The sequence below is a fragment of the Oryzias latipes genome, chromosome 10, assembly GCF_002234675.1.
Source record: "Oryzias latipes chromosome 10, ASM223467v1".
NCBI lineage: Eukaryota > Metazoa > Chordata > Actinopteri > Beloniformes > Adrianichthyidae > Oryzias > Oryzias latipes.
The window spans coordinates 11759317-11782806 of NC_019868.2; the positions used below are offsets into that span (position 1 = coordinate 11759317).

The 23490-nt window shown below is 42.1% G+C and overlaps 2 protein-coding genes across 3 annotated transcripts; one reads left to right on the forward strand and one right to left on the reverse strand.

The window, feature by feature from the left end:
• Positions 1–659: 659 nt before the first annotated feature.
• Positions 660–7872, forward strand: LOC110015734 (forkhead box protein O6). Its single transcript, XM_023959066.1, has 4 exons — positions 660–1422; positions 2040–2489; positions 3457–4964; positions 5134–7872. The coding sequence occupies exons 2-3, from the start codon at positions 2049–2051 to the stop codon at positions 4939–4941; spliced, it is 1926 nt and encodes a 641-aa protein (XP_023814834.1). The 5' UTR covers positions 660–1422; positions 2040–2048; the 3' UTR covers positions 4942–4964; positions 5134–7872.
• Positions 7873–9638: 1766 nt separating this feature from the next.
• On the reverse strand, positions 9639–20244 carry LOC101170524 (sestrin-3). 2 transcript variants are annotated; one of them, XM_011479995.3, is made up of 9 exons: positions 20030–20244; positions 15775–15972; positions 15450–15632; positions 14922–15167; positions 14577–14685; positions 14281–14405; positions 13753–13919; positions 13516–13660; positions 9639–11349 (listed from the first exon to the last, which is right to left on the reverse strand). In XM_011479995.3, exons 1-9 carry the CDS (start codon positions 20093–20095, stop codon positions 11260–11262), a joined length of 1329 nt encoding a protein of 442 aa, XP_011478297.1. In that variant the 5' UTR covers positions 20096–20244; the 3' UTR covers positions 9639–11259. The 2 variants fall into 2 exon arrangements, with proteins under 2 accessions (XP_011478297.1, XP_011478296.1); XM_011479994.3 differs by having other exon boundaries at positions 15775–15981.
• Between the last annotated feature and the right edge of the window lie 3246 nt (positions 20245–23490).

The window sequence follows — 23490 nt, forward strand, 5'->3', positions numbered from 1 at the left end:
CAATTCTAAATCAGACTGGGAGTGAGTACAAAGATTTTAAAATTGGAATAATGTGCTCCTTCTTTCTGATCCTGGTTAAAAGGTGCACAGCCAAATTACTTCACCTTTAAATGTAAAAAAAAAAAAACTGTTATATAAAAAAAACATTAAAGAAGCAACAGAAAATGTCAAAGAAGATAAAAGAAACAATTATGGAATCTGAACTTGTAAGGAGAATTGTCTTAAAAAGTTGTTTTGGTTTAGTCATTTCTAAATTGTTGATGGCTGTTGAAAATGAAATGAAACTGTTTTTACATACAGTACTAATTATCATAATTATTAGAACTATTTACTTATATAAAAAAATAAAAACAACACGTGACAACTATTCATAATATGGAATTCTTTTCTCTTTTTTCTGTTGTGGTAAATGACTTGTTTTATACTTTAGTGTAAACAAGTTGGAGTTTTTTAATATTCTATAGTTTCAGTAGTTATATACAATAGTTCGGTCTCTGCTTTAATTACTAATAATAACTACAGCGGACTGAGTGTGCTTGGCAGACGGTCATGAACAGTTACATAATTCAGGTACATGCCGTGTCCTGGAGACGCTGTTTACGTCTACTCTGTCTGTCACAAGTTTTACTCGGTATCCCAGAATGCAACTGTACGCAGGCGCAGACCTCGTTGCCTGACAGTGGTAAACAGACGTCAGAAGGGTGTCTTCGCTTCGAGCCAAAACAAAACAAAGCAAAACAAGTCAAAAAGAGAGTGAATGGGCGAATACTTTGACCACCACAACAACCGGAAGTTTTAGAAGAATCATCGCTGGTTCAAATCGGATACTTGAAGGAAGTTATCTCCAGCTTTTGACTGACTTTTTCCCGGATTGTAAACTCTGGAGTAGCAGGGGCTTAAAGCAGCTAACGCTACGGTGGCTATCGTGGTGTTTTCAAAGTGCGGCGAGTGGGAGCCGACAGACCTCCAGGCGGACTTTCGGGGGGAAACCCCTATAGTTTGTTTCATACCTATCTAGCGGGGCAAAACCCCACCTGCGACCTGAACCTGGCTCGTGGGGATTTTGTAGCCTCTTAGAGAACCGTGTCGCGCGGCAGAAGAGTGCAGAAACATGGCAGATGGTGACACGCGCCTGGCCGCAATGTGGCGGATCGTACAGACCTGAGGCACGGACCTTTTTACTTACGCGGCATTTCTGTTGTTTTTACATTTTAGCGCCGCTAACATCATATTACAGTAACTACAATCGGTTTCTCGGATTTGGATTTTTTTTTCCTAAACTTCTTTTGGGAGCGTACTCATTTTTGGGAACGCAGGGGCGGCTGGAGGAGTCCCAGAACTGTTTGTACACTTGGGGCAGCGCAGCCGGCTTCTGACTTCTTCAGCGGACGAACATTTTTCACTATCAACTCCCAGCAATTTGTGAGTTAAAGCCAATTTGTTTTAACATAAAGAAGAAAAAAAGAAGTTTCCCCGTTTTAGCCCCCCTTGTTGAGAGCCTGTTGTTTACAAATATAGGGGCTCCCCCCTCCAAGAAAGCTGCTTTGGTCAGCTAATCCCAGTTTTTCTAGTTTTACCGTAAATCATCACGTGTGTTGACAAATTCTCTACAAAGTGTTTCGATTAATTAATCAAATCTAGTAGTTTTTAAATAGTTTGTATCTGAATGAAAACGTTGAATTAGGATTATTTGTTTGTTCATTTCTTTTCCTGTAAAGCCCTGCGGATCCAGATGTGCTGTGCGTCTTTCCGCCACTTTTGTTTTTATTTCATTCAAACAAAGGGGCTCCCGTCGCAGCCCTCTTTCACTCCATATAAGTCGGAAGGTTTATGATAGTTACTATTAAGGAGATTATTTTGGTTCCCTAATCTCCAATCTGAGGATTAACTGAGGCCATTGGTGTGTCCAGATAATTGCATCTCCTTTGACCCCCCCGCCGGGTGGCAGATCTATTTTGTATAGTGGTAAAGTTTTTTTTTGACTTAAAACCCTTAGCAGTGGATGTTGTGAAGTTTTTTTTTTATTTTTACTTTTTGAGAGCGCCGCCATGGAGGAGTCATCGATGCCCGCCATTGACCCAGATTTCGAGCCGCAGAGCAGACCCCGCTCCTGCACGTGGCCGCTCCCGAGACCCGACATCTCCACCGTCAAAGCGGAGGGGGCGGACGGCGCCGAGTCCACCGCCGGGACCCCGCCCGCGGACGAGGACAAGCCCGAAGCGCAGCAAATCACGTCCGAGCCCGAGAAAGCTGGAGCCGCGGCGGAGGGCGGAGCCATCGCGGGGGTGGGCGGGGTCAGCGCCGCGTCACGCAAAGGATCTTCCCGACGGAACGCGTGGGGGAACCAGAGCTACGCGGATCTGATCAGCCAGGCCATCGAGAACTCTCCGGAAAAGAGGCTAACGCTGGCCCAGATCTACGAGTGGATGGTGAAAACTGTGCCTTACTTCAGAGATAAAGGAGACAGCAACAGCTCCGCCGGGTGGAAGGTCAGTGAGACATCCAGCGTGGAAGGTCTGAATTACACGCAGGACCAAAAACTCAACTCGAGTTTTGAAACTGGCAGTTGAACTTCAAACCATGATCCCCCAAAACAAGTGTCAATCCAAATAACTACCGGACTTTAAGCTAAAAATGCCATGAAAAACTACTCAAATACTGAGTATCTGTACCCCTCAAATGGATGGAAGCAGACTAAGAAATAGATTCCTATTCCTAAGTCTTTCCTATTTTTATTCTTTTTGACCAGAATTAGCATATCAAACCTTTTAGTTATATTAATAAAGGTATGGGTAAATAAATGTAAAAAATATATATAAGATATAGAGAAAATGTAACAGAGTATGTTTTTGTTCAATGGAGAATGCAGTTTGAAAAAGCTATTCTTAGTGATGTAGAAGCTACAGTGAGCAGAACACAGACTCTCTGCTCCATTCTGATCCACTTTCAACAGTTAGATCAGTGTACGTCTTTGTTTTCCTCGTCTGAGCTGGAATCTGGATCAAAACTGAACGGCTGGATAGCTCCAACATTGCTCGCCATTTTTGTTGTACTATTAATGTTAGGTTGGGGGTGTGAGGGATTTTCCACACGTTGAAGTAAAAGGGTAGATGTATACGTTTTACTTCAGGGAAAGTAAATCACAATCCACCAGAGTAGGTTTTATTTCCTTTTTCCTGCCTTACAGACAAGTCATGTTCTTGTTAGCTGGTGCTAGTTTGAATATGCAAATTTGTTAAAAGATTTGTCTTTGATAATAACTGAAACATACATTTTTTTAAATATTAATTGAGTTTGTTTATTTTTCTTAATATTTAGTGAATAGGTGATGGTTTAGATGCTTTGGCTTCTTTAAAGTTTCATTCATTTTGGTTATTCTTTATAAAATAAGAATTCTTTTGGGGGGAAAGTAGATCCACTCAGGATTAATTTTATGTTTTATGTGCTTGTTTGCAGAATTCAATTCGCCACAACTTATCTCTGCACAATAAGTTCTTGAGGGTGCACAATGAGTCAACAGGAAAGAGTTCCTGGTGGATGCTCAACCCGGAAGGGGGGAAGACCGGGAAGGCTCCTCGCCGGCGTGCAGCCTCCATGGACAACAGCAGCAAGCTGCTGAAGAGCCGCATGCGGGCCAAGCAGACCAAGAAGCAGGCGGGAGCGGCCAGCTCCGGGGGGGCGCTGCAAGGCGACGGCAGCACGGGCTCGGCGGGGGCCGACAGCCCCAACTCTTCCCAGCAGTATTCCAAATGGGGGGTGAACAGCAGCAGCCCGTCGTCTCGCGGCAGTCTGGATGACGGCGACATGTGGAACACCTTCCGCCCGCGCACAAGCTCCAACGCCAGCACGCTGAGCGGACGCCTGTCGCCCATCGCTCCCGGGCAGGAGGACGATGACAACCTGCCCGACGATGGGATACTGGGGAGATACACCGCCAGCAGCCTGACCCCCACCCTCACGGAGACCCTTATGGAGGAGCTAGATATGATCGACCACCTTACCCTGATGACGGGGCAGCAGGGAGGGGCCAGTCCCAGCACCGCCCCACCAGCACCCCCCACCCCACTCCCCTCTGCCTCCACCCTGCTGCCAAGAGGCTCCAGCTTCCCCTCCTTCCATCAGCTGCAGTCATCCAGCCTCTCACAGGCCCCCCCTCACAGCGGGGCCCAGGCCCCCGTCTCTCTGTGTGGACCCAGCAGCAAAGACGCCACCACCTTCAGTAACTCTCTGTTCAACCCCATCCCCAGCTCTGCCTCCAGTGGGGGCAGCACTTACGGTACCCACGTACCCTCCAGCCTGGAGGCGCTGCTCACCTCCGACTCCCCGCCCCCAAGTGATATTTTGATGGCTCAGGTAGACTCCCTCCTCCCCAGCACTGGAGGTGTGGGGCAGATGGGTCTGAGCGCATCTGCAGGGGGCATGAGGCCCAAACCCAACCAGCTGCTGCTGGGCAAAGGGCTGGAGCCAAACGCCGTGGCTCCCATGGCGCTGCAGCCTCGGATGCAGCAGCAGCAGCAGCAGCAGCAGCACCACATTCACCAGCAGCACCAGCACCACTCCCACATGAGTTTGGGGATGATCCTTTCAGGCCTATCCCAGGACCCGCCTCAGCTCTCCACTCTCAAAGACCAGCACGCCCCGGCCGTGGGTTCTCATCACGCGTCGCCCGTGGGCGCCGTCAATCCCAGCATGAACCTGCAGGGGATGAGTCCGTTCGGAGCTCCGTCCTGCTTCCCCACCTCTCAGGACCGGCTGCCCACTGACTTGGACATGGACATGTTCACGGAAAACCTGGACTGTGATGTGGACTACATTATCAACAGTGACCTCATGGATGGAGACGGCATTGATTTTAACTTTGACCCCATACTGCCTGGAGGCCAAGGCTACGCTGGGCCGGCCACCACGCAGGGCTCGGCCCACAGCTGGGTTCCCAGCTAAGGCTTTCACACAAAGCTAGCCAGGTACGCTGACTTTTCTGCCGGTTCTGTTTTTGATCTAAGAAGCAAAATCTTTAAACTGAGTTGAATGTTTTAGTTACTTTCTTAGAAATCTTTGGCCTCTGATGTCAAAATGTTTCTGCTCTTTGAGCCGCAGCACAAATGACCTAAAAATCCTTCTGTTGTGTTGCAGAAAACCGATCTCCAATCAGCCCAACCTGGAAGAATGACAGAACAAGTGGTGCACCTCCCCTCCCCACTGGCTGAAGACACTTTTCAAAGACTAAAACTTTCTATTGGACTTCAAAACAGCGAACCCGGGCCTCCCCCATGTCATGTGCCAATACATGCAGCGGACAGGCTACAAACAACTATGCAGACCTTTTCTCCGTTTCCCTCCTCTTTGAAACCATTTTTCATAACTTCTTAAACTGATTTTTTTTTTTTTTAAAGATGCGTGATTAATCATTTTTGGAGTGAAAAGACTGCTCCTCTGCTGGAGGTTTACATTTCATTCGTGTTTCTCCACGCTAGCTTGTGGGTGAATACGGTACCCCTGATGTCAGAAATGGCCAGTTTTGTGCTCACTCTTGTTTTTTTTGTTTTTGTTTGTTTTGACCGAATGCTGTTGGATCAACTGAATGAGGTTCACACACTATGCTGCAAAGTTCTCTAGAGACAGAGGAGTCAGGAGGAACACTAAGACTGTCTTTATTATGGAAAGCAAAGACAGGGCAACTTCATCTCAACCAGATCCCAGATTTTCTTTGTTGTTTTTTTCAGCTCTTTTGTTGAAACATGGCGGCTCACAAGTTAAGAATACCTGCAGCTCGGCAATTTTAACTGGAGTCCGGTGTGTTAAGGTAGATGTCAGTTAGATGTGTGTATGTTTTATTTGATTTTTTAACCCCAGGTTTTCACTTAAACTAACAAAAGTAAAGAAATGTACTTTGTGAATTTATGCAAGGGGCATTCAAGGATGAATCTCTCGATTAGGCCAAGTGTTTTGCTGTCAAAGATAGAAAAGTGCCTCCACAGACTCATCTTTTTTTTCCCCTCCTCTTTTCTCCTTGACTTTGTGTGTTTTCAAAGCACTTAGGTCTCCTGTAACACAGGAACCCCAAATTCCAAGAATAAATCCAGGTAATTTAGAGAAAGAAAGAAAAGAATATATGATCCTGTTGCACACGTACCTAATGGCACACTATGCATAATTGTTTGGGCAGATAAATAATATCTTGAAGGAAATTTAAAAGTATATATATTTGAAGAAGGCTTTTACTTTGAAAAATTTCCTTTTAAAACGATGGGGCATATCCTCTCACACTTTAATTCCCATTACTAACAAGAAAACAATAATTCACAGTGTGAGAAGAACAAAAGAAAGAATATATTTGACTATAGTTTTAACACAATTTAGATGAAAATGATCATATCTATGAATATAATACTAATGGGAGGTCATTTTCTAGGTTGAATTGGAGGATGAATTATCCGTTTAGCTGCAATATTCTATGCTTTTATATTTGTAAAGGATGAGATGCACATAGAGGTTTTTTTTTACATAACCAAAGGAACACTAATAATTGCATTTGCATGGCATCTGGGGAGCGCTTAGGCCTGACACAGTATCCTTGGTGTACATAAGCTTTGCAAAAGAAGACTTTTGGAAAACGTTGAATATCATGTTGAGTAAGATTCCCAACCATCTGCCTCGCACTTTTGATTTACTCCCAGTAAAAAAAAAAAAGGAAGGCATCGTTCAAAAATTTTCAAAAAAGAAAACCAGTGCGCAGATGTGAGGCTAAATATTTAAAGACAATTTTACTTTGCACAATTATTGTTGCAGCAGACTGGAAATCAAGAAGCCACGACTATGGTGTGTTTTAAAGGAGACGTGTCAGTCTTAAAAAGAGCTGATCTCAAAGTTTTATTCTACTTTTTCTGTGTTTATTTTTTTTATTTTTTGGATAAGTGTACATTAGCTGTCATGTATATCAGTACTAGCTCATTCCTTTATTTTGTTCAGGTTGTTGACTGCCAGTATTTAAAACACTAGAGCATGACCTTATTCTGTAGCAAGACTTCATTTTGTCATCTTACCTCCGTTGAAGACGTTTGTGTTGGTTTTGTCTTTTTATTTTGTGACATGATCTCCCTGCAGGTTCGACTTTCACTGTAGCTGTGTGGAAATTAGTCCCATGTGTATAAAGCGTTCTCCTTTTTTCTCTCATTTGATTTTTCTCAGAATGGTGCTAGATGATGTGACGTATCCACAGTACTCAAATATGCATATCAGGGCCTTTGAATTTACTCTGTAACACACAGAATCTTAATTATTGTTTAGATTTATCACACAATAAGCAATAGTTACCAATCTTTGTTTCTTTTTTTGTAATGCTTTTATATGTATGAACATCTGGCTACCTTAATCTAAAAAAAGACCAGTTTGTTAAAATAAGATGGGTTTTCTTGTCATCAGTCCTAATTGATTATTTTGCATGAACCATACAACTTTGCTGTTCCTCAGCTGAAAGCCTATTGTTGTTTTTTTAACTTAAGGCTGCAGTGTCTGCTTCTTCTTTAGTTTACGGTTACTGCCTTGAAGTAGTGCTTCACCTCTAATGTTCATTTACCTGATTATCTTTTTTTTTCTTCATTCACCTTTATGTAGGAGCTAGTTTCTGTATTTTAAAAACATTTTTAAACACAGGTCCCATTTTTTGTAGTATAGAGAAAAGGCAGTTCTTTTTCTATTAGAGAGGGGAGGGAGGGTCATGAGTTGTGCATAAGCCAATTGTTTAATATTTTAAAATTGCATTAATATTTTTTCCTCTCGTTCAGCTTTTTCCCTTTTATTTCTATACATTGTAAAGTCAGCCAGAGATGACAAACGGCTCTGAACTGCAGAAATCAATAAACTCTAACCCGACTTGTTTTGTCACACTCATTTGTTGTTCTGGTTTTACACGCTAGAGGGCGCTGTTGCACAGGAAGAGGGCGCCAATTAAAAACTAATGCACGTGACAGAAAATCCCAAGAATTCCGTTTTAAACCTTGTGCTATCCTATGACCCCACCCTTACATTAACGTGTTGTTCCTACCATGACAAAGGTGGATAAAGGTGGAAAGATTTCATGTAATCCATGGACACCAGTGAAGATCACAAATCATTGAAGAAAAACGGTTCAGAGCACTGTCTAGTGGGTCAAGATGACCCAACTCCCAATGGTAAAGTGCCTAAGATAGCACAAGGGTTACAAGTGGGTCAAAGTGTTTATGTTAAAAATTATAATCCACATATAACTATGATTTGAGGAAAAAATGTAAACAACACATAAATCAGTGAGTGTTTTCATCTTCGATGGATTTTTTTCCCTTCAAAAATGCAATCTTATCTTTCTTAATTTCCCAAAGGAAAACCTTATTTCTTAATCGGTTATGTTCAAATCATTTACTTTGCTGTTAAATTCCTACATAATGCCCTTTGAACCATCTAAAGAAATCAAACACACCAAAAACTCCGTAAGTAAAAATAACCAAACTCCTGAATTAGAAAGGGACTAACCTTTTACTGGGTCATTTTGACTCAGGAAAAAAGACAAAATGGGTTAAAATGGTTCCATTATAAACCAAAAAAAAAACAAGAATTGTGTTAAAAATAAGCCAAGAGTTTTAAGACTGTGGCGTAACACAGCAAATGTTTTAACCCTTGTGCTATCTTAGATGACCCCACCCTTACTTTGACGTGTTCTCCCTACCATGACAAAGGTGGATAAAGGTGGAAAGATTTCATGTAATCCATGGACACCAGTGAAGATCACAAATCATTGAAGAAAAAAGGTTCAGCGCACTGTCTAGTGGGTCTAGTTGACCCAACTCCCAATGGTAAAGTGCCTAGGACAGCACAAGGGTTAATATAATTCTGCACATTACTCGTGCTATCCTTGGCACTTTAACATTGGGAGTTGGGTCATCTAGACCCACTAGACCACACGTGTCAAACTCAAGGCCCGGGGGCCAAATGTGGCCCTATATGTCATTTTATGTGGCCCGCGAGAGCATGAAAGTTTTTAATTACCTAAAACAAAAATTTGTGTGTATTTATTCATATTTAGGGGGAATTGGACTTGAAATATCGAATTGGGCAACATTAGGAGTTTAACTCTGTCAATATAACCTAACCTGACAGAATCAAATGTAAAAGGATTTATGTAAGAGTAACAAGCAAACATATGTTTTCTGTGCAACTGTAATTGTCTCTTTAAAAAGTTAGAATAAATAAATAACGAGTTATTTAACATTAAGGAATAGTTACTTTTATTTTTCATTACATTTAGTTACATGTATGAGTTATATTTGGCCCTTTGAGGACAGCCGCTTTGCTGGTGTGGCCCTCAGTGAAAATGAGTTTGACCCCCCTGCACTAGACAGTGCGCTGAACCTTTTTTCTTCAATGATTTGTGATCTTCACTGGTGTCCATGGATGACATGAAATCTTTCCCCCTTTATCCACCTTTGTCATTGTAGGAATAACACGTCAAAGTAAGGGTGGGGACATCTAAGATAGCACAAGGGTTAAACACAACAAAGAAATATTTGGTGTTTTAAAAACCAAATTTTTCAGAATGACAACAGTAGACAACATTGATTTTCATACATCTTTATAGAAAACATTTCTTCACATTTTCAAAAAAGTTTTTTTTGTCTTCCCTTAGTTTACATTTTTTTGTTGAATTTTAAATATTTTCTTTTGATAAACGTTTTCACATCCATCTGTGTCAAAGGCTCTAGCTGAGTAGCTGTGGCCCGTGAGAGTCACCCCACAGGAAAACACCCCGCTGTTTTTCCAGAAACATTTTTCAGAAATGTTACTGAAATACGGAAATACCAAGAACATGATGTGCTCTCCTTCACGCACAAGTAAAGAGGTCATCCTCCTGGTCACAGGTGGGAGTGTCTCCCAGATGCACCAGCAGCCCTCGTTCAGCTTCCAACAGTAACATCCCTCCCTCCACGTGAGCAGCGCGACAGTTTCAGCCTAAAGGCACCTGTGTTCACAGCGCTTTCGCTTTTGTCAACAGTTACTTGTTTCTTTAGTATGCTTTGCCGCCGCGTATTCTAAGTCTACGGTCGCCCTAAGCTCTACATCTACCAGGGTTCAGTACAACAAGCAGATGCTACAGTCACTCCCAGGAAAACGAAATGTACAAAAGCTGTAAAACTGAAACAAACTTAAGAAAAAAAACAATAATAATTTGACTAACAAGCTTCCAACATGGCTGTGTTTGGAAATTCTGACAAATTTGGACTTTTAAGATCAAGTTTGTTCCAAACTTACAAAACTGAGAAGACTGCATTTATTCTAACGGCGGGATTCGTTTTTTTCAGATTCAAATGACTCATTACTCAATTTACTACGCAAACACAGAAACCCCACAGAAGATGGCTCAGCTTATGCGTTTCTGAACTCCTTAGCTTGGGTACGAGTGAACGTCTTCCTGAACAGGCTGCGGTTGCAGATCTTGTACCTTCATTCAGAAATGAGGGCAGCAGAAAGCTGGAGGACCCTCTAAAGTGTACACAGACAAGAAGAAAGGCCTACAACTACGCCTTAATGTCAATACGTTTGCTACATTGGATTATAAATATATAAAGTTTGTCTTAAAAAGTGCTTATTCAAAGAAACTATAGTTGATAGTGATGCAATAACTTCCAGCAGTGTCACGGCTGTGCTTTTTTTGTGACCGGCTTCCATATGAAATGTAAGGGAGAGCAAACCTGTCAGCGTTTGCAGCGTCCTCCTGCAGCACTGACGAGGATTGTCCACAAAAAGAAAAGAAACACAAAAAGAAAAGCCCTGAACTCCCATAAACATTCATTTCAATTGTACAAAAGTTGTTTTTTTTGTTTGTTTTTTCTGTGAAAGCTTAGTTTATACAAAAGGATACTTGTCTAGCTAAAAGGAGTGTTGGCCACCGTTAACACGCTGCTTCAAAATATGAAATAAAATCAAAGCAGTTTCTTCAACACTGAACACAAACTGATAAAAATTCAAATAACTTCTAAAAAAAAATTGCACATAACCATTGAGAGTCGGGATAGACTTCACAATGAGACGAACTGCAGGAGGGATGAGCAGACGGCCTGACTTCCTGTGATAGAAAATACATTGAATCTGATAGAAAAAGAAGGAAAAAAAAAAAGCACATTCATGAGACGGAGCCCCGAACCACTGAGCTCCATTTCTGCCCCGCAGCTCCATCAATGCTGATGTTTGTCGATTCTCGCCTCTGGGTCTCCCCGCTCCCCCCAACACTTAGGTAATCATGTACTGAGTGATGGCTCTCAGTGCGTAGAGCAGCTCTGCCTGCAGCCGGGCTTCCATGATGAGTAAATTAATGTGTGTCTGCGAAAAGGAAGACAAAAGGTCCGTTAAAAAACAGCAGAGCATTTAGCTTGTCGGGAGAGGATCTGATGCAGAAAATCTTTAAGAACAACTTTTTTCAAGTTTATTAACTGAAGCATTTTGTGTCATTTGCACCTAAAGTATCCTTGCTTTCATTTTTTCCTGTTAATGTTCATTTTCACGCCCTAGCAGAGGTGTCAAACTCCAGGCCCCGAGGGCCGGCCTCCTGCTGGTTTTTCAGAAATTCTGCCTCATCTGCTGTTGATTACCTGGATCAGGTGTGTTTAGCCAATAAGGAGCTTCAATGGCAGGTTGGTTAGAAAACACGCAGGACGCCCTTGAGGCCTGGAGTTTGACACATGTGCGCCTAGAGCTCAGGACAGACATGCAGCTGCTTGTTAGGTCAGCATTTTCTCAGAACACGTTTTACATGTAGCATCTGTTATTTGTGGATTAAAATGCAAGCGTTTATAATCTGTTGTCAAAGCGTTCCCAGTGGTCTTTTAATTATGATTATGACGTTTTTAGCCAAAAAAACAAACAAACAACATAAAAACTGTCGTTTTTTTAGGACATAGTTTCTGCAGAGCGGCAGTACTCCATCAGAAACTCACCTCTGAATTGTGGGCGGGACTGTTGGCACAGAGTAAGCCCTGCCCTCACTTCCCATCATCGTTTTATTTAAACTCTCTCCTGCTAGCTTACAGGCCCTCATAGCCTCGACCTAACATTAGTGGTGCAACAAAAATGGCAAACGATATTGTATCTATCCGTACAGTTATGATCTATACTCCAGCTCAGATGAGTAAAACAGAGACGTACATGGATCTATTTGTCTGCAAGTGGATGCATCAGAATGGAGCAGAATGTAATTTTTCTGTAACAAATACAACTTTTTTCAAACAGCATTTTTTCGTCTGCTCCTGTTTTACCACGATTTAATCAAAGAAATGCTCAGAAATGCAATTTTGAGCTTAATTTTCTTTAAACGTGCCCTTCCTCATAAGAAAACTGTTAAAAACACCCAAAACACCATTTTTATTGGGTTGGGTCTTTAAGCTGCATCTGGAGCCGGAGAGAAAAACTGCAGCCAAAGTCAAGAAAGAAAAAATAGAGTTTTAGTTTTGTGTTTTCACAAGCATTCCCAAACTTGTGGCTTCACCAAAAATGTTAAGAGTACACGTGAGTATGAAAAAGAAAATGTTCCATGATAATCAAACGTGCACTGAGGCTGAACTCTGCAGAGCTCGGCCTACTTTACCCCCGTGGCTGTCACACCATTTTCAAAAAGGGAAAAACAATTTCCAGAGATCTAGAAGCAGGAAGGTGGAGAGCATTCCTCCTCCAGTGAGACTTCAATGAAACAAACTCCCTTTCAATCGTCCAGTTTGTCGCTTTGAATCTCAACATTTTACGATGAAGAACTTAAAGCGTTTACAAGCAGCAGCTGTCTGTGTGCATTAAATAGCGTCACAACTGTTTCTGCAGCTTAAAAGATAATAAAAAAAGTCTGGGATGCAACAATATTTCTAAGACCTGGGAAACATTTTCACATATTCAGAGCATGAACACCCTTGGAGGATTAAATGTCTGCACCGACACTGATGTTAAACTCTTCTTAAACTTATCTTCAGCTTTTATAGTTAAGTTATGCTCATTAACACTTTTATGATCTTTTTTGGTGTAAATGAGACGCAGATTTTTGACAGATGTGGACAGTTCCCACAAATACGGTTGACGGGAAAGACCACCTGGATTAATCCCAACAGGGTTCAGTGCGTGACGAACAACGACCACAGCTCTGAGAAGGTCACAAAAGTTGCGACGAGGTGGAGTTTCACAGGATTTTCTGCATCAACGGCTTCTTTTCCACCTGTCACTTCTGCGTTATCATCAGCCTGTGTTGGCACATCGATGCACAAGCATGTTAACAAGGCGGCCACCAGCAACACTTGTCTTCCACCTCCTGTTGCCATGTCAACAAAAGGACGTACTAATGAGCAATGTAGAGCGCGAGAACCACGCAGCCCACTCTTCAATTTCATAATGTTTTTGAAATCCAAAAAGGGGTGTTAAACATTCAATGACACATTAATGACAAATCTGTATTTGGAGGAAATTTAATGTAAAGTTTCCGAACGTTTGCGCCTCAGAGCGGACTCTTACCCGTTCAGAGCTTTTAGCGGCGGTCAAACTCAGCGGACACATCAGGGTTTTTGTGGCGTCCGGGAAACAAGCCACGGCTTTGATGTACAGCTTTAAATCTGGTTCCAGCAACTGGTTCACCTCTCCATAATCATAATCATCATAGCTGCAGAAAGGAACAAAAAGAGAGTTTTAGTTCAATGAAAAGAGGGTGTTCTGTGAGAGAATGTGGACAAGAAATGAAACAGGCGATCTCACCGGATTCCTAAAACAAAATGAATATAATTCCAGACGGCTCTCTTCAGGTCGGGGCTATGCAACGAGGGCAGGGTGGCTACACTTCTGAATCTGTCGTCCAACAGGTGCCCGATGTCCGAGTACAGTCTGTTGACCAAGGAGAAGCCGTGGTCTTCCCACGAATAGTCCTGTGGGGCCGAGCCAACGACAAACAGAGAAACACGTCAGGTAAATCCTAAACTCTGGCTCTGAGCAGAATTCTGCACAGAAAAGTTGGAAAAAAGCTGAAATGTAAAAGCAGGAAGCGCAGAAGGTGCATCAACAAGTTAGAACAGAAATAATTTAAAATTTAATGTAAAAACTCTCCACCAGATGCACACATTACTAGTATTGCTAAAATCAGATCCAAAAACCAAATGCAGTAAACACCACATTTGTGTGAACTTCTGACTGCACACACACTTCCATCTTAACATGGTTACAGCTCGCCAACATGCCCGTTACATAACACTTGTTTACCAACAGCATTAGCAGGAGTGAAGTGATCACCTGAATTCTTAACACTTGGAAACGATCTTCCTCTCGGCGGCTGAACTCCTGATAGCAAAAGTCAGGATCTGTGATAAAGCGCGACGGATCTGCGAAGCAAATCATCTCCTCCTCCTCTTCCGTGTCTAAAAAAAGAGATGATGACAGCGGAGAAGACGGAGGAATGGCATAGAGAGCGTCACTAAGTGTAGCTGATGAGTGGCAATCGCTCAAGTTTCACACCGCGTGACACGGATGTGAGGCTGCGGAGCCACAGCGGGCGAAACGTGTAAACATGTTGGGACGGCGTGAGTTACCTGTTTGCTGGTGTGTCTGCAGAAACTGCTCTTCTCTTTTGTCCCGTTCCTCCTGGGACTTCTGGATCCTCTCTCTAAGAAAGACCATCTCACAACTGGATTCCAGGGACTGCGGACAAACATTCAAAGCAATTTAGAGACGATGCTGAATAAAGCGAATAAGAAGGAAAACCGAGAAAACCATTCCTAAAACCACGGGATCTGTTCATTTAACATGAAGATCATCTTATCAATGACATTCCGGACCCTCATTATCTTCGTGAACCCACAGCAAAAATGCTCTAACTGCCATCTAAATAACATTGTGACATCATTATAAACCAGATCCAAGTCTGGTTTGTTTACCCGTCGCCGTGTTCTATGTTCAGAGGGGGCAGCAAGCGACTGAGGCACATTGGTGTTGCCGTTGGCAGCATCGTAAGGGCTGAAGGCTGGCAGCGTGTCGTTGGGAGATTTGGAGAACAGGACAAAGTCCGGGTTCACATCGCATCCACACACAAAGCTGCAGAGGGAGTGACAGTGAGCCAGGATTACCACGGCCTGCACCAGCTCTGCCAGTGACCAGCACTGCTCGCCCGCCTTCAGCAACGTCTGCAGGAGAGGGGAGAAGGAAGCATTGGTAGGTTCACCTGCACAACTGCAGAAGGATGTAACGTATCTAATCAGTCGATTGCACGGCTGCGGCTCATTGCGTTCAGGTTTAATCAACAAGCTGAAACTCAAACCAAGCAAACAAGCTGACTGATAAAGCTTTAATATTCCCATCCAGTGTAAATGTAAGATTATACATAAACGTGTATATTAAATTAGAAATACCCATCAACCTTTCACATGATTTATTTTGTGCACACTTCCTTTACTTTTGCGTCATACCTGTATATGGGAGCAGGCGGTTAGCCACGGCTGGTGGGCCAGCACCTTGTTAATGTGGTCAAGGAGACGAAGACGAGGAGGCGCTGCTTCCAAACTCTGCAGCCACAGATGGTCGCCTCCCACTCTCAGAAACTGGGCTGAGTGCAGGTACACCAGGTAGTCGCAGTGGTGTCGAGCTGCAGCCTGCAAGACAAAGCTAAGGGTTTAAACCACCAATGCACAGGACGGCATATCCATTATCGCGGTACCGTCCTGGGTATGGATCATGACTTGCACGTTAAGAAGAGCAGCTTAAATCTATTTATACAGACAACAGGTCACTGACCATGATGGCGATGTAATGGCGATATGGTAGCGGCAGGGGGCCGTCCATGTGCAGGATGTAGTGCTGTGTGCGCAGGAAGCTCTCCAGATACTGGGGGTGAGTGGCCATCTGCTGGGATACGGCGTCTACACTCCCCCTGCTGACCAGCGCCTTCATGACCAGCAGCGACACTCGGTCCTTCTCACCGTTCACCATCACCTGCAGACCCCAGAAGAAGAAATGACGTTTATTTTTAATCAAGAAACACTGCCTTAGAAAAAAGCTACTTTTATCTTATATTCAAAGGAAATACCATAAAATGTTATCCTTGTTATAAGGTTTAAAAAGTGCAGCTATTTTGCAGAATTTTTACAAATGTCGAGGGTTTCTTTCTGAAAGTTTGACGGGCCAATTGACTCAGTTAAAGGCCCCAAAGACGACAATAACAGTGAGGAAAACATAATGCTGTTGCTGGCTTTTCTCAGTAGCCAAAGCTTTTTTGGCTCAAGTCGGAGTTGCCCTTCACATTCACAGTCCACGCCATGTGATGATGGGCTCAGACTGTGCTTTGGACGAGAGTCATGTTCCACACCTTAAATCAGTGGGTCCTCACAGCACAGCAGCTGTGGTGCCATGACATGATGCCGCCAGCAATTCATAACAAACCCAAGAATCTACAGAAGTCAGGTTGGAATGGGAACCTTCAGAGCTGAAGCTGGATTAACTGCTACAGGTTGAAAGTAAAGCTGCAGAACATTTTCTAAAACAACTTTGAATTCAGATTCCTGGAGAGGAAACGTGGATATGAAAGCTGAGCATAGGAGGCCAAGAAGAGGGAATCTCAGGAGTCAAAAAGGAACGGATGAAGCCAAAAACACAAACATCCAAGCGGCTACGGGACGAGTCAGAGGCCAGGAGAAGCAGAGACCCATGCAGAGAAGTAAGCTTTTTACTACCAATCTAACCATCACGCAATGGCCTGCAGGAAAAGACGTACAGACTCACATTTAATGTAAACATACAATGGTTTGCAGCAACCTAAGTCTTTCAACAAAGATTTAAATTTAAACGCACAAAAAAACTTTCAATTTATATCACAAAACAACGGACTAGGTTACAAAAAAAAGTAATCATGTTGCTTCATTTCATTCCTGTTGGGATCTTTGGTATTCAGCAGCATTTGGCTGAAGGCTCTATGTGGTATTTGTCTTCTCCCAGGAGCGGCTGGTGTTTCCGCCCATTTCTGTGAGAAGCTCCACCTCTTGACCCATATAGGGTATTTGCTTAAATCTAAAAACAAGGTAGCGTTGTACTTGTGGAGCGAGTCAATCCTAGCATTATCGATTTTCAGCATTTCTAGAAAGCAGGAGCCCAGAGCCAACCAGGCATTTGTGAAGGGAATCAAACATGCCTGGACACAGACACTGACCTTCTCCAGTCTGTCAACACTCAAAAGTAATAGTGTGGAGGAAATGTAGAGCACACAGGTGCCTGCCAATCAAAAACGCAGAGGAGCACAGTCACACAAGTGTCTTTCTGCTAACACAAGAGTCGCTGATTAGTATGCTGAGATGCAGAATCTAGGTTACCGCTCCATCAAACACTAACTGTGTTGTACAAACCGGCACTTCAGAGGCCTCTGCTTTACAGAAAACAAACCTGAAATGTTTAAGACTTCCTGTGGGATGACCCCAGGCAAGCAGGTAATAAATAGAGTACAGTGCAGGCTGATTATTTTTTTTTACTTCATTCAATTCTACAATGGGTGAAATGCAGGTATAACTGTTCCGATGACTGATTTTTCAGCAAAAACATTAAATGGATACTTTTACTAAACACGTCTGGGCAAATCTCAGAAACAGTCAGACTGATACAGGAACTGTTGTGAGCCTTTGTAGCAGGAAATGCCGTCGCCAACACAAAAGCAGAAGATCTGAGTTACAAGCTAAAGTTTAAGGAACTTTGGACATTGGGCTTCTATCTAATATGCTGGAAGAGAAGCCGTTTCCTTAATATTAAAAGTTCAAAGGTGTCCTTTCCTCTAAAAAATAATAAAATAATCCACCTGACAACAAAGCTGGACTTCTGAAAATGATATCTTCTTATTACCTAACCTCATAAAAAGGTAATATTGGTGTGTCTGAACTTATGTAGCAACAATGATAATAATATAAGCGACCCTGCTTGATATAACAACGTGTAGTTTGGTCGGATGGATGCACACAAACCTATACAGCAACTGAAACAGATGCTTTACCAAAAACAAGGAAGCAAAAGTGTCGCACTTGCATTTCTTTCAAATGATGTCACTATAGACCTGTATTTAAAAGAAATGTCAACGATATCATCTGCATCTGTAACCCCGATAGGTGTATATTGATCAGAAAGAGGCATGAGGCAGGGTTTAAATGAAAGCCAGGGGGTGACGTCAGAGGATAGGAAAGATGCAGGAAGACAAAGAGCGTCTTTATGGCTGTATGACAAAACACCAGCACTGTACAAACAGCAACACAAAGAGGAGTATGGCTCTAAAAACACCGCAAAGGAGAGGGAAAATAATGCCAGCAGTCTTCCAAGGATGCATGTGTGTTTGTGTGCTGCAAGTGTGTGATGGACTGCAATGGGGGGGGGTGCACTGCAGATATAGAGGGACATTCAATCTGCATTCCAACTCAGCCTGAAGGGGGTCCGTCCTTATCATGCTCTGCTGTACCAGCGGCTCAGGCTCCCTTCCCCTCACCCCACTTTCAGCACCGGAAACAAGCGGCCAGAGCTGATTTAGGTTCTGCAACCTGAACTCGGGGAGTCAAAGCAACCAGCTGCAACCCCCCCAGTGCAGCTTGCAGAGGGGCAGAAGTGGGGAGGAATAAGAACTGCACAGACCAGTACAACCAAGACTAACAGTTTTTTTCAGGACAGACCAGAACCAGTGGGCATCAGATCAACAACTGGACCCCAGTAAACACAGCAGAAGGGGGGAGGAGGAGGAGATGCAGGTTCAAACATGCCTCTCTGATGTGGTCTCGTTTATTTTCAATCAAGTGAGTGTGGATTATGAAAGAACGGGGACATGCCTACTGATGTATACGTGTAACATCCAACTGATTCTATCCAAAACGGTTACAGGACTTGTTCAAAACAGTGAAAGGCAATGAAAGGTAGCAGAGTCAACAACACATTTGCCTGTTTTTTTCCATTTGTGGATATGAGCTGCAGCCACTAGGACTTTGTTGGATTATGACCGGAACAGCGCCCTCTTTCTGTTGCAAGTTGAAAAACACCAGCAAAGGAGAAAAACAACTTTGATTGGCACCCCAGTTCAGAAAAAAAACAGCGCAATAAAAAAATAACTTACACTTTTTAAAAAAAGCATCATTTACTGACATAAAGAAGTTAATGTAAATAAATCCAACCTTTTCTTTACTGAGGACGACATGCATTAACTGATGGGGTTTAACTATAATAAGCAGAGATATTCAATACCATTGCAATACTTTATATTCTCAAAACTCCTCACATGATGATGTCATCCTCACCTGCAGCTTTCTCCTCACTGCACCATCTAAACCACTAACGACACTTTGCTCATTTTTAACAGGACACGTCAAATTCTAGTCTAAAAACCAAGATCGTTTTTTGTCACTCCGGCGGAAAACACTTAAATGAAACCGTTTGTCGTACTTTTGGCGTTGTCACGTGACCATTAATCACCAAGAAAGATCTGTTAAGTCCGAGCACGGCGGGTTTTGGCTTAATGTCAACTAATAACAGTGAGACTATGCGAGCTTTACGTGACGCTTGAGCAGCTGGGGATGGAAACCGCAATCTTTGTTTGAGCTGCTGAGGAAAAGTAGCAGGCCATAGACATTAATTACAACATTAATAACGCTTTTTATTTTCCAAACTCCAGTAAAGCGCTCGTTTTGGGAACAAGCTAGCAAAGTTAGCAAGTTATAGGAGAAGTTTCTCCTTTGCTAGCGACAGCTAACTGTAGTTCCAGATGAACTTAGCTGAACATATATTTTAAAAAAGGTTTACGGACTAAAAACATCCAAGTCATACAATAGTTTTTAACCCAAATGTTGCTCAAAACACGGCTATTTCGAGTTTAGAAAGAGAGATCTAACACAAATGGAGAAAACTGGTTTTCTTTGCTATGTACTACATCGGCCGGACAAATGAATGAACAGGATCCGCTACTACACTGTTAGCTGCCATCGTCATTTGTCCGAATCATCAGACATTTGTTTGCCTCAGAAATGTAAAGGTGGCTCACCTGCTTCTGTACTCGCTGGCACTGCGATCTTAAGCGATACTCCATTTTATTCGTGCAGATGATCATTTTCCAAAACGAAAATTGAGGGGGGAAAGTATACTATTTCATTGATACGGCTGGAGTTTCCCTGGGTGCTCTCGGAGTCAGCTAACAAAGCGCAGTCGAGCACTGGCTGCAGCCAGCCTGTCTGAAGGCTGCAGGTCGAACTAAGCGGAGAGAAAAGCTTCCCAGAGCTGAGCTGACAGCTCCAGTAACAGTGTGGCCAATCAGAGCGCGGGGGCGGAGCTAAGGGGAAGCTCTTGTAATGTTAATGAACATCTGCAAGGAAAAAAAACACAGCCAGCGAACAGAGGAGAAAACAGGCGAAGGCAGAGAGACGACGTGAGGGTCGGACCAGTTCCTCACAATTGTTTAGGAGAAGATGTTGTTTTTGTTATTCCTGGTAGATTATTTCTGCTTGTACAGGACTAGGAATCAGTCCCAAATCCAGCAGGGAACTTTCAGCTTTATCCCAAATGTATTCAAAACACAAGTTAATCAACTTTAATTGTTGTTTGCAACTGCAGCCATCTCATTGCAATTTGAATAGAATTTACCTGTAAAATTCAGGTCCAAATTAACCAAGTTATTGTCAAATGGAAAGACCCACTCCAAAGAAATGTGTTATGGGTGTTTTTACCATGTTCTTGTGGCGGTATTCTTATGCTGGTGGACATAAATAAAAGAATGAAGCTTAAATGTGCATGTCTGAGTATTTCTGTATTCAAATCGTTGTGAATGAGGAGCAGATGAAAAAAGGCCTTTTGAAAATACCTGTAGCAGTGATATAGGTGATCCTGTAGGTGGGCCACAAGCTCCCTGCTTCGCTCCCTTCTTATTGGAGACAAATAGATCCGTGTATGTCTTCATTTTCCCCGTCTGAGCTGGCATCTGGATCAAAACTCTACGGCTGGATAGCTCCAATATTGCTCACCATTTTTGTTGCACCGGTAATGTTAGGTTGGGTGTAAGGGGCTGTAAGCTAGCGTAAGATGATCAGAGTGGGACTGTTAGTATACTTTTCAGCAAGCACATTCTTCCAGTAAAAATGTCGAAATGAGAAAAACAATAACACAGTATATTTTGATTCTGATTTTTGCAGAAAAAGGTGCACAACAGTTTGAGAGTAAAAGACCTTGCTTTTTACAAGAAAGTTGAAGTTTTAAAGGAATAAGCCAAGTTTTTACATTTTCAAAAGTTTCTTAGTTACGTTTTTAGGCATATGTAAAGTTAATATACACAGAAGAAACTCAAAGAGCTATTAGCTAGAATATATTTGGTCGGTGATATATTCTAAAAGAAAAGACAAAAGTTTAAAATGGTTGAACTTGTATAAATTCAAGAGTGTGTGAAAAGATTCCTTGTGCAACATGGGAAGTCACCTTGCCACTAAGTTCTACATTACAATAAATACAGGAATGACTCCTCAAACCACCTCTGATTGCAGACAAAGATTTAAAACAAAAGGGTTAAGTTGAACCTTAAAGGTCAGAAAGTCTCCCTGTTTCCCCAAAATGTAGCCGGGTATTTACATAAGAGAGGAGTCTGACAACAGAAGGCTCTGCTTCCCTTTCTCAATTCAGAAACTATGACTTGATGGGGGAAATACAGATATTTTGACAAAATTTGGTCATCTTAGAGGTATAGTGTGTAAATCACAGACAACTAGTGAGAAAATACAATAAAGAAGTACATGTCTGGGTGTCTCTACAAATTCCTGACTCCCTTACAGTTTTGTACTATTTAAATGAGGTTTATACTATTAAAAACACTACTTTAAATGAGATCCAAATTTGGTTCACTATCAAATAATATTTTAGATTTTTACTCAGAAATCAATATTGCTTTCTTACGAGAAATGCTTTTTACATAATTAGAGATTTAAACAGTGCAAAGGAGAAACCTGCTTAATAAATGTTAAATCTTAAACAAATACTTAGCATTGGAACAGTTCAAGAAACGGCATTCAAATAAAACATATTTATGCATTTTATGAATTTATAGTTGAACTTTTATGAGAAGATCGATTTTAAACGATAACATCATTTATTTTAAAGCCATCTTAAGTGAAATTATTATGGTTGACAGATAAAGTAAAACAGTGTTAGTAAGATTTTGGCTGTAAATTAGCATTTTGTTTCTTTGTGCGTAAGTTCCTCTTTGTGGGATCCAATAAAGTCCTATTTTATTCTATTCTATTCTGTTACTGATGAGGGGAAAAGCCGGATAAATAGACAAATGAAAAGATTTTGATTACATTTCAACGGGGGGGTTCTGGTCTGCAGTGGTCAGACTTGTTAAAGATGGTTTAGGAGGTGATGATAGGTCTAATTGGTGCATGTGTGCAGTAAAGTTTGGTCAGTGTGATCCAGAACGTGATCATGTGAATGACCAGGTGTCCAGCATCCCTCAACAGAAGAACAAATGACACCCAGAGGAACCAAAAGACGACAAGCTAGCAGAGGTAGTGTGGTGGTTTGGGGAAGGTTTTGGTGGTAGATTCTGGGTCTGGATATCTATGCTGATTCAATTCTGACATGCTGTACCACCCAAGTGTTGCAACAGAGTGTGTAAACCCCTTTAAGAAAACGATAATTTTGTAACGAATCATTTATTTTCATTTGTAGCTATGATGTATCCTCCTGTTTTTCAGTTCTCAGTCCGATAAGCATCACTGGTGCTGACAAACCAGTGTCATTGTTGGAGACCTGATTTCACAACATACAGGATCTTAAGTGTGCTCTTCTCACATCTTGGTACCAGAAACTACTCACAATTTCAGGGGTTCAGTAGACTTAGTGCCTTAATGTGTCACGACTGATATGACAGCAAAATAGGGAAAGAAACAACAGCACTACAATTCGAAGTCTAAAAATGATTAGTATAATAACCCTTGTCAGATGTTTTGGTCAAAAGGATCAGCTATATTCTTTGAATTCTCAATCTTAGAGTTTTCTATATGTTAAGGTTTTAAAATGTTTTAAATTTTGTCAAAAATTGCATTTGGTAAAAATGTTTTTTTGACATAATGCTGTTGTTTACATTTGGTCCAACTATTTCATCAGCAAAATCTGAATCATGGTTTCTAATATTATCTCATGCAAGTTCATTTAAAACGGAAACATCATTCAGGCAAAGAATACTGGGCAACACAGCAACAAACTCATTTGTGGGAAAAGATTTTGTAGTCAAAGCGTGTCTCATCCTGTACAATCCCAAAAGCAGCAAGTTACCAGTTGATGCCAGATCTTCCCTGAAGTCTTTTTTTGTTCCATTTATAAAGACAAGCCTGGGCTGGGACATCACAGCTTTCATTCAAAGACAGAAAAGAAAAACGCACAAAAACTGTCAACAAATTGTTATAATTAAAGCAATAGAATGCATAACAGGCCTCAATTTATGCGTTATTACTAATTTTCCAC